This window comes from Buceros rhinoceros, unplaced genomic scaffold (assembly GCF_000710305.1).
Source record: "Buceros rhinoceros silvestris isolate BGI_N320 unplaced genomic scaffold, ASM71030v1 scaffold23829, whole genome shotgun sequence".
Lineage (NCBI taxonomy): Eukaryota > Metazoa > Chordata > Aves > Bucerotiformes > Bucerotidae > Buceros > Buceros rhinoceros.
This window is the reverse complement of record NW_010432542.1, coordinates 1-11,268: the sequence shown is the minus strand read 5'-3', so window position 1 is coordinate 11,268 and position 11,268 is coordinate 1. Positions and strand designations below refer to the sequence as shown.

At 51.5% G+C, this 11,268-nt stretch overlaps 1 protein-coding gene across 1 annotated transcript in view; it reads right to left on the bottom strand.

Moving 5' to 3' along the window:
- The window catches only part of LOC104500220 (aryl hydrocarbon receptor-like), a gene marked incomplete at both ends in the record, with an annotated part of 11,509 nt that extends 10,498 nt beyond the window's left edge, over positions 1–1,011 (bottom strand). Inside the window, one exon of the mRNA XM_010143831.1 lies at positions 905–1,011. Coding sequence (XP_010142133.1) covers positions 905–1,011 — 107 coding nt within the window. The remainder of the gene's footprint in view (positions 1–904) is intronic.
- Between the last annotated feature and the right edge of the window lie 10,257 nt (positions 1,012–11,268).

Sequence of the window (11,268 nt, the reverse complement as noted above, 5' to 3'; positions counted from 1 at the left end):
GCTGAGCGAGCTTTTTGACAGGAGCTGGGGTGGACCAGCACGCTCACCCCACTCTGGATGCCAGCCAGGCAGGGGACAGGGCTGCAGCCTGTGCCTGGGTGCCAGACAGGGCAGGGAGACCCGTGTCCTCACACGACCTCATGCTGCTGGAGCCCAACCTCTTCCTATTCACCAGGCACAGTCTGTGCACAGACCATCATCTCCTGGCCTCTCTGAATAAACTGTGGAAGCAGCAGGCTCAGCCCAGCCGGGCTGCAGCATTGCCAGCGTTGCCCCCAGCCATCACCCAAGGGGCATCTTGCAGAGCTCCTGGGACACATCCACATACCCCACAAATACAGGCTGAGCGTATGGCCCATCAGCATTCAGATCCATGTTCTCAGTGTCAGGCACCACTGCCTGAAAGATTTCCATGATGTTTTCTTCCCTGTTTTCACCTGTGTTTGGACAACATCCCTGCACTGGGACCAGTGTGGAAACTCCACTGAGAATGTCCTACTCTGCTTGGCTCCCGTGTTACACCTCTGGCCTATTTAAACACAAGGGCAGAGCAGCAGAAGCACTGCATCTCTGTGCTCAGAAATCCATCACTGCTTCCCCCAAGACAGAGGGTTTCTTACACACAGACAACTGACAGATGGCAATTTTCTCCAGGCAGGATGGGAAAAGGAGGGGAGAAGCAACACAGCTGCTGCCCCAGGGACCTGAAGAAGTTTTAAACCTCTGCTCAGCCAGTAGTGCTATGAACAACACCATGTGAAATCACTGCTGCACCACCGCGCCCTGCAATCCCTAACAGAACAGCCTGCTCTTTGGGTAAAATTCACAGGTGCTGGGAAGGGGACAAGAGGAAAATCCCTTGAAGGCATCTGCCAGGGAGAGGTGGCCAGCGAGGAGCACTAACCTGTAAGAGCAGCTCGCCCTCCGGTACCGCTGCCGAGCTCGGAGCTGGTCCGTTGCCACAATCTCCATCCTTGTCCGCTTCTTTGGCTCCATGAGTCTTCAGAGCAACTGCACAAAGCAAAGGGAAGGGACTTCAGTGCTGCAGGCCACCAACATGAACGTCCCTGGCTGCTGTGCCAGGGGAAGCTGTGATGTGCTCAGCCCTTTGCTTCACCCTTCAGAAGCATCAATTTTAAGAGGATATTTCCGTCTCCCCAATACCCTCAACTTGCCCTGCCCCCCCAGACTTTTAACAACCCTCAGGTACCGAACAGGTAAACCCACTCTTCTGGGACAAGAAATGTGCAATTTTTGAGGGCTTGATCCAGATGCCAGTCAACGGTGCCTCGTTACAGTTCAGCAGCATCTCGGGTTCATTCTATCAAATTAAGGCAAAGCCACAGTTCACAGTGGGAGAAAAACAACACAGAGAAACACAGACAGCATCCAAACTCAGACACACGAGCTCACAGGCAACCCAACAGTGATCAGTGCACAATAAACATGGAGGAGGAAACCCACCGCTTGGGTTAACTAAAAGATGTGTCTGTAAATTTTGTCCTGTGCTCCCCAAGAGAACAAATCCCAGGGATGTTTTAGGGTGGATAGAGTAAGATGTAAAAGAAACAGAAGTGGGAAAAAGTAGGATGACCAAAGCCCATGAGGCACTGGCAGCAGCAACCACTGCGCTCCCTTGCTCTGGCTCGGACAGTGCAGCAGCTCTTTTAAATTTGCCTTTCCCAGCTCCTGTGCTACATGTGCCAAGGACCTGCCACAATCAGATGCGACAGGAGCATCAAGTGGACCCTAGAAGTAATTTACTCCCCATAAAGCTGTCAGCAGGAGCAAAGCCACGAGCCAGGACAGAGCAGCAAGTCAGAAGGCACAAGACCTGTGCCATCCACCTGCGCAGAAACTAAACCAGGCTCTGTTACACTTGGCTCACCTTGTGCTTTGCTCAAGCAGCTTCTGAAACTCAGCTCCCCCATCTGCCTGAGGCAGATCCTGAAGGACCTCAGTGCCTGCATCCAGAAGGTCATCGGTGAGCAGCTTTCAAGCCACTGTGAAAGGCGGATGTTCCAGACGCCTCTCTGAGCCTGCCAGGACCAGGAGGTCTGAAGCTGAACTGAGCAGCAGGACTTTGGGGACAAATGGTTCTGCCACCAGACATGGGACCATCCCAGAGATCGACTCTGCTCCGTAACCAAAGGCAAGGAATGTCCCGCTTCTAATACTGCTTTTAATTAAAAGGGAAGAAACCCAATATGGCATCAAAAGCCCCAGGTTACAGCATGTTTGTACCCTGGCATGCTGAGGTGGACCTGCACACACCACCCTGCCCAGGCAGGCTCCCGTGGAGGGGATGGAGCAGATTTCTGGCAGCGCCCTTCCAGCCACTCACTTTTCTGATCCCTGGGAGCAAAGTGTGGGAGCTATCAATTATTAAAGGTCTTCAGTCCTCCTCTGCTAGCTCCTGGGTTGCTGTGCTGGAAGTGCGAGATAAAAATAAACCTGGATGGTAGAAGAGCAGCTCTCCACTCAGAGGCCTGGTTTAATATTTCCCTGCAAGAGGAAAAACTGCTGCCTAAAAATAGACTTTGCTATCAGGATCTGGGCTGCCCTTAAGCTGTGGGGCCAGAGGAAACACAAGTTAAAATCAGAGGATGGTCCACTGTCCTCCAGGCAGATGCCTGCCACCAAACCCAGCCTGGTCCTGCAAACAGGATTGAACCACTGAGGCCAAAGAGCTGCTCTCATGTAAATCAGAATCCCTGCAGGGATTTTCCCCATGACCTTCACCAAACAGCATGTTTTCCATCCGAGTCACCCAAGGAACCCCAAAGATGACCCGCAGACATCTCAGGCTGGCCTCCCGCCTGGTGTCCCCTGGCTTTGTCTCTCCATAAATAGCCCCACGCAGCCCCTCAGGTCAGCAATTCAGCAGAACTGTCATGACGCATCAGGCTGATGGAGCGGAGACGAGTTGCCGCAGCATCCTTCCCTCCCACCCGGCTACCCCGGGGAAGGGCAGGCGGGAATGGGCGAGCTCAGCACAAGGGAAATGTCTCCTTCCCAGCACAACAGTTGCCTTCACATTGGGCAGCCTTTACCCTCACCGTGTAACTCGTGATAGGCATTTGCAGGAAAACAAACCAAACCAAGAAAAAGCTCTCTCACTCCAGCGTCACCTTTGCTGCTGACGGCAGTGGAAGGAGAAAGATGAGGAGGGAGAAGCTGGTCATCTAAAAGCAGCAAACCTCGCACATTTTTCCTGGTATTTCTCCCCAGGCTTTTGTAGCCCCGAGGGCTACAAAAAAACCTTTTAGAGGAGAGGAAGAAAACCTCTCCTTGCCTGGCCCATTTCCAGGAAGAACAAGCTCCCCACAGGAGGAGGGGATGGTGAGCCATGGTGGTCCTCATGCACAGGTGCCCATGTCGCTCACTGGGTCTGCACTGTCACCCTCTGGGAGCAGAAGGGCTGGGTGGCCAACAGGGGTGGGATTCTTTCCTTCATCTCTAGGACGGTGCTTCGCAGTGCCCAGCCTGCGAAGCCACTTCACGTGATGCTGAAGGGACACCTCGCTGCCTACCAAGCTTGCCAGTGAACTCCTGAACCTGCAGACCTGACAAATCTCTGCACCAACCAGCGGGTATTAACATTTTTGAGAGGATATCTCCCTGCCCCCTTCCCTCCACACAGCAAAACCTCCAAGTGGAAGCAGAGTTTAGAGAGGCTGTGAAGGAAGAAAACAAGAGGACTCGGTCCCAAACTCACTCCAGGAGCTGATGCAGGAGAAGGGACAGGAGGAAACCCAACTGCTTCACAGTTCTTCAAGAGCAGCGAAGGGTCACATCTCCCCACCACATTTAAAGGAGGCAGGAAAACACTGAGTCCAGCTGCAATCAGTGGTGGGGACACTTGCCTGGCAATAATTAGTCTGAGCAGGTCTTGGAGTGGGGGAGAGAAGAGGGGTTTTGGTAATGGTGCTCCCTGCAAGCACTCTGCCGCAGGGCTCAACGCCCAAGTGTGTACCCAGGGGAAGGAGAGAGTGCTTCGTTTATTTATTAATGAAATTGCCTTCTATCCACCTCTCTCCTTCTCTCACTTGTGCCGATCCCCCGAAAAGCAGGTCTTCCACTCAGATGAGAATAAAAACCTTACTGTGAGGTATCTCCAGATCTTCCTTTCCCACCCACCTTCGAGACACTCGTGGGCAGCTCTGCTTGGTACACACACCCTCACATTAAATGACCCCTCAGAATTGTTTTCCTGCCCTTTACTGCAAAGAGGAAACAAAATACTGGAGATTTGGAAAAAAACCTCTTTGGGTTTCTTTTGAATAAACTGAGGTGGCTTCATTTTTAATCTAAAATTTTAAGCTAGAAGAGTCGTTTAAACAGAGAAGGTGTTGTCCCCCAGGGAGAACTGTATTTTCCTTTTGAAATAAGTAAGTAAAGGGATTCCCCCACCACAAGAAAAAACTTGCTATTGAGCTCACACAGGCCTCAGGCTGGTGACATCTGTCCATACCCACCAGCAGCATGGGAGCAGACAAATTCCCTTCCCCACCACAGCAGCCTCAGGTCATCCGTATCAGCCATCCCTCGTCTCCCTCCTCCCTCAACTCGGCAGGGTCTCCCCCTGCTAAAAAGGGCTTGTGTTGCCTGGTGGCACTGCTGGGAAGATCCTCCAAGACCTGCCATATCCACCCAAAACAGAGCCCAGAGCTCAGCTCCCTCCCTCTTATTACAACACACGAATCCTGGAACGCTCCAGTGAAACCAGCACAAGAGCTTTCATTTCCAGTGGTGGGAACCTGGCAGGAGACACAGCCACAGCTCAGCAGGAGTGTGCAAGACAGACAACAACGGCACGATGCTAAGGGAGCAAGGGGCTTCTTGACTGAATTGCTGCTGTGAAGATGGGTGAAGCACTGCAACCTCCTCTCTCACTTCTCCAGTGGCACCTCCACCGTCAGCACGCCAAATCTGACCACTGCTCTGTCATGTAATCCATGTTAATTAATCCACCACAGGCTTAAATGTCTTTTTAAGAACATTTGAGAAGCCAAGAATAGGAATGTGCACTCAGCAAAGTGTAGCCCACGATGGAATATTTTCTTCCTTGTTAAGCCAATGCAAAATTATTCCACTTCCACATACAACGAAGACTCAGCAGATGCAGCCAGCAGCTCCTCTAACACAGAGTGTTTGAAGTGTGTTAGAAGAAAAAAAGCATGAAAGAGAAGTGGGCGGCAGAGCTGTCTCCTCCCTGGCTTGCTGACCCATTAGTTTGTTTCTCACCAAAGCTGCATAGAGCCCATTTTGTAGCATCTGGCAAATAACTTCTTGAGTTTCCCTTCGCTTACTCGTAATGGATACTACAGGCTTACTTACCATTTCCTGATACCTGCCACATGACACGAACTTCATTAAGTAGATGAATTATTTATCCCTTGCCTGAACAGTGTGGATACGCCACTTTCTGTGGACGCGTGCAGTGAATAATAGATGTCTTGCTAAAAGATCTAATTGCACTTTTAAAAGCAAGAGGGCCTTGACACACGTAGCTTTCTGTTGTGTCACTGGAGGCACTCGGGTCTCAAAGGAAGAACCATGTGCAGAGGTTTAAACAACGACAAAAATGACAAGGACCTGCCAGGCTGCTTCTTGCAGCATCAACAGCTGTTTGACCTCTCCCAGTCCCACTACATGTCCCCCAGGAGCTTTAGGTGTGCATCATCGCTGCAGCCTTCCAGTACTTCAAGGGGCCTATCAGGAATATGGAGATAGACCTTTTAGCAGGGCCTGCTGTAACAGGGTGATGGGTTTAAACTAAAAGAGGGAGATTCAGACTAGAGAGAAGGAAGGAATTGTTTCTGCTGAGGGTGGTGAGACCCTGGCCCAGGCTGCCCAGAGGGGTGGGAAAAGCCCCACCCCTGGAACCATTCCAGGTCAGGATGAATGGGGCTGTGAGAAACCTGCTCTAGCTGAAGGTGTCCCTGCTCGCTGCAGGTGGCTTGGTCTGGTTGACCTTTCAAAGTCCCTTCTAACCCAATACACTCTATAATTCTACGATCTCAGCCCAAAGCCTGAGCCTGGAGTTCCCTGACAGCTCTGCTCACGTGCTTGCATTTGAAGGAGCCTTGGGAGCCCCAGCTGCTTGTAGGCAGCAGAGCAGGTAGCCAGCGAAAGCCCAGTGCAAAGCCCAGGGACCTCTGAGAGCTTCCTACCAGGTACTCTCATGAGAGCTAAGGAGAAACATTTGGCAGCAGGAAAGCTGCCTACCTAAGAGAAGTCACAAGACCTTGCTAGCTTAAATTGCTCCTCGAAGCCCAGCTCATTACCTTGGCAATTAAGAAAGCAGGGTGATCACAGGACTAGGCTTTATTTTCTTAAGCCATCCCTTAGGCTTTACGGCTATGTCTCTCTGCAGCACATGGCCAAACCAAGCATAAGGTGGAAGAGCAAAAGAAGCGAACAAACGGGTGTCCCAATCTCATACCCTCACCCCTGAGCAGAGGTTTCGGGGACAGTTACGTGGTCCACAATAACTGTACAATTTAAAGCACCCTTCCAGTCTGACCTGGCTGCCAGGAGCAGGTTAGGCACTTTGTGGGCCACCACAGCTCTAGCAGTAACTGTCTGGATTTGTACCACGGTTTAGACTCAGCCCTGAGGCTGCCACAGGTGCCACCTGAGATTTCAAGAGCACTCTGGGAAAACCCCCAAACCCTCAACACCCACAGGAGTGTTATTTTTTTAAAAAACATGGGTTTTTTAAAAGCATGTGGGAGAGGCAGACTTTGGATTACAAACTCGGGTTTCAAAAATACAACACTAACCTTGCGTACAAAACCTACCATGCCCAGCTCAAAACCACTCATGGCCCAGAACGAAGGCTACGTCTACCCTCTGATCCACGGTGGAAGACTGAGCAGCTGGGCAGCTAAAGCCACGTATTTTCGCCTGGACTCCCTGGGGACACTGAACTGGCCCCCAAGGGCGAGTGCTCGGCGGGGCTGGCTCACACACCCCAGAAGGGCCAGGCTCTCTGTCGGATGGGAAGCACAGCTTGGATGACCTTCTGCAGGAGCAAACTGTGAGAGACACCTCTCCAGACCTAGGCCCTTTCCCGTTCTGAGGTCTGACAGTTACTTCACACCAAGTGTTTAAGTGGACCAAGCACCCAGATATTATCTGACAGCCGAACAACAAGGAGCCTTTGAAGAATTTTCCTTTTTGCCACCAAATCACCATGCAGGGTGAGACCCAGGGACAAACCCTCCCCTGGAGCATCTTCCCTTCTGCTCTTCACCTTTTCAGAAGGTGAGGGAGGCAGGAGAAATGGGGGCCCTCCATAAGCCACCAGCATTTGCCAGGCCGTCCTGTCAAGGGGAGGAATGGGGAGGGATTAGAGGGGACCAGCCCACCAGGCACCACTGGGCTAAGGTGCCAGTGCTGTGCAGACCCTGGCACGGTGGCACCAGCTGCCCAACAGCAGGACATGAGGTACGGGAGAGGGAGGGCCAGATGGCAGGAGCGAGGCTGCTCGGCAGCTTGGCTCCGCTGCACCGCTCCAAGGATGGTCCTTCATCATCAGGTGGAGAGAGAAGGGGGCTCTTGGACTTGAAGAAGGAGCAGACCACTGTGCCTGGTTCCTCAGCTATGGCAGCCCTGCAGCACGCTCCCACATCTACTGAGCCACTCATGCTGAAAGAGCATCCTGCAGAGTAGGGAGGGAGGTTAAAATGGTAAATGAGAACTCAAAATAATTGTTTCACCAAGGGGGAATAAAGAAATAAGATATTTGGGGGACTGTTGTAGAGGAAAAGAGACCAGGATAGGAAAGGAGAAGGCAGAGGTCAGCTTGCACTGAGATCTGGATAGGACCTTCGATTTGGAAACCAACTTCAGCTCCTTTTGGCCCTCCTGGCCCAGGCTAACGGTGCTGGGTCTGGATCAGTGCTGCTTTACCCAACAGGTTGGGATGTGAGATGGGCAGGGCTGGGCGCCTCACTGGAGTCTACCTCTCTGACAGGACATCTCTCCAACTGCTCTGGTCCTGCTGTGGTCCTTCTTAAGTACCTAAGTCCTACTTAAGTACCCCACTTAAGTTCACCTCTAAGTCACGGTAAGCAGCGTTCCACAGGTAGAAAGCATCTGTATGCACTTTGAGCTGCAAAGCCAGGCAATGGGGTAAAGAAAAGTGCCTGGGCATCACCCAGAGGACAGCAGTGCTGCTCCATCACAAGAGAAGCCTCTTCTACCCCACCACAGATGAAACCTGGCACACAGGGGTGTCCTTGCCAACCATCCTCACTGGCCCTGTGCAGTGTCATGGGAAAACCTGCTGTCCTGGGACAAGCACTCTGCAATCCCAGGCACTCCTCTGCTTTAAGTCCTAGGGGCTAGAGGGTCTTTCAGATGGTCAAAATCAGAGAAAACCTCCTGTGTGACATGAGTGTGCCTGACTGGCGGCATGACTTGCAACCCCACACTTCGTCTAAACAGTCTGATATCATTAGTGCTGTACAAGGCTGCTTCCAGAAGACCATGGTCAAGAGCTGTCATGGCCCAGGACCCTCCTTCCTCAGAGATGCTGAACACACATGGCAAACTCCTGGCACTAAACCACTTAGTTAAACTAACTGGAAAGATTTGCCAGACCACAAAACCAGAACAGGATTAACAGACGAACACATACATGGATGCTCTTGTCCTTTGTGCTTCCAAAGACCTGCAGGAGACCACCACTTGGCATCAGGGCTTCCCAGCAGAGACACCCAAGCCAGTACTTGGCACATCAGGCTGAGGAAGTGTTTGTTTAGATAAATAACCGTCCTTAACAAAGACGATGTTTGATGATCTCTAAAACACTCCAAAGATGAAACACCACCACACTAAGCAGCCTTCAATCCTCTGGTTTCTATCATCTAACTTCAGTGGCGCCTGCAGCCAGGCAGAAAGGGAGCAGGGACACTTTCACTGGACACCATATGAAAGGTAAAAATCCTCATACATGAAGGAAAGCCCCGTCTTTTAAAAAGAATGAAAGATGTTCTGGAAATCATCTCCCCAAACCAACATTCAAAACTCCACTGTTGAGACAAAAGCACATGCAGGGGCTTGTTGCACATGGTACCTCAGCCACCTCCGACGCTAGGTTTGCTTCCACCACACAGCTCAGTCAATCCACCCTGACCTGCACAGATCAGCCAATGTAAAGGCAGGTACGTGTTAAGGAGAGCTGTGAAACCTGCACTGCACACTGCGGAAATTTACCACGCGGTCAGAGGGTGATTGGGAGCCCAAAACAGAATGAGAGAAGCTCCCAAAGATTCTACCAGTGACCAAACTCTAGAACCCACCTGCTTTTTAATCACTCAAGCCTGTACGAACTTCCCCATACGCCAGCTACCAGTGACCGCTGGCAGCACCCGAGAGCTGCTCCAGGAGGACACGCTGCAGAGATGCTTCTCCTCGCAAGGCACAGCAGCACAGCCCAGCTCCTGCCCTTGCTCTTCCTTCTTTGAGGGAGCTCAAGCAGTGACACACTTGAGAGAGGGAGATGTCAGCTCCTCCTTCCTCCCCTGTCAACACAGGGGTTTGCACTGCCTGTTTCTGAGCTGCCTTTTGGACCCCAAAAGACCCCAGACCACTTGGGTTTCCTGACCCAATCTCACCCAGGACTTGTCAGCATTCAGCAGCTGAACCAGCCTCCTCAGGATCCCGTTTCACATGTCCAAGCAGCCAGCAGGCAGACCCCGGCTGCACCCCCTGACCCTCTTCCCTGCCAGACTGAGGGGAAAAAAAACCCAAAGATGAAAATGACCAAAAAGAAAGAAAAAAGAAAAGGGGGAGGAAGAAATAGGCAAAATATTTTGGACAGCAGCCTTCCAAAATTGAACTTGACCTCAGCTCCAGCACAGCTTGCAGACAGCAACACCACTCCGGCATTCACACCAAAAGCAATAAAGTAACTGAAAATAATTTGATCTTATAGGTGGGTTCCTTTCAAAGATTTTTTTTTTTTAAAGCTGCAGAAAGGAAGGTCTGCAATCCCCCCTTCCCTCCCACACTTCAGTTGCTGTGACCTGCCTGAAACCAGAGGTGGGTCCATCCCATAGCTCCAGACACACTCAGCAGACAGCAAGTTGGCACCAAAAAACTGAACCAGATGGAGTGACAGGAAAAAAAAGAAAAAAGGAGAGAAAAATCTCAGAACAGGGAATTTCCTGGTCTCTCACAACACAAAACTGAAGTGACCCACTGTGCCAGTGTCACAACCCAGGTTGCTTGTGGAACAGCGGGAGCATGTCCCTGGTGTCATCCCGTGCTCACCCCTCTCCAGCTGAGCATCCCGGCACATGACCCGGGGAAGGACAACAAGCCCCAAAGCAACTCCTGGTGTGACGCTTCGCAGCAAGCCTGGCTGTTTCAATCCCGCTGTCTAAAGGGATCGCTGCCAGCCCTCCATTTGATGCGTTCTTTAAGCGGCAAACTTTGACTTATTAAAGATTCAGGGGCAGAGTGAGGCCTGACTGTGCCACAGACACCTGAGCTGCAGAAACCCCAGCACCACGCTGGGGTCCTCCTCTGCTTCGGAGCATCATTGCAGACAATGGGTTGAGGCAAAGGCTGATGTGGTGAAGCTCTTTTCCAGGGCACAACCAGTATGGAAAACGCAGCCAATCTGGTCAAACACCACACGCTGACCTGGCACAGCAAGGCAAACAACTCCCCTCCAAGGCTGTTCCTTTTTCATTTCACCTACTTGCCAATCCTACCATTGGGGTTCGAAAGGGAATGGAAATTAAAAAAGAAAAGGTGGGGGGCCACTCAATAATCTATTTTAAAAGGTTCCCAGTGAACTGTAACCACACTCCAGGGAATTATTACTGGTTGTCAGCACACCCGAGTATTTCACCAAGATATAACAAGGGGAAGAAAAAGCCACTGACATGGTGCAACTTTCCCACCACGCTAAAGCTCAATTTTCTGCTTCAGCGGAACCCACAAACAAAATCAACTTCACCTGCCCAGACCCCCCTTAATTCCCACCTCGGGTGTGCTCTGCTTTCCACGCAGCCCAAAGCCTCGAGGCTTGAGATTTGCGAGCCAGAAATTCTGGTGTTAGGAAGGAGGAAAAAAGCATTTTTAGGAGAGGGAGACAGAAAAAATAATTTTTTAGGGGAGAAAAAGAAAAAAGCACTTTTAGGGGGAAACGGTGCGCGCTGCCGCGGGGTGCCCCTTACCGCTGAAGAAGCTCTTGGCGCGGAGGTAGCCGGCGCTGAGGCGCAGGACCGAGAGCTTGTCCAGCCC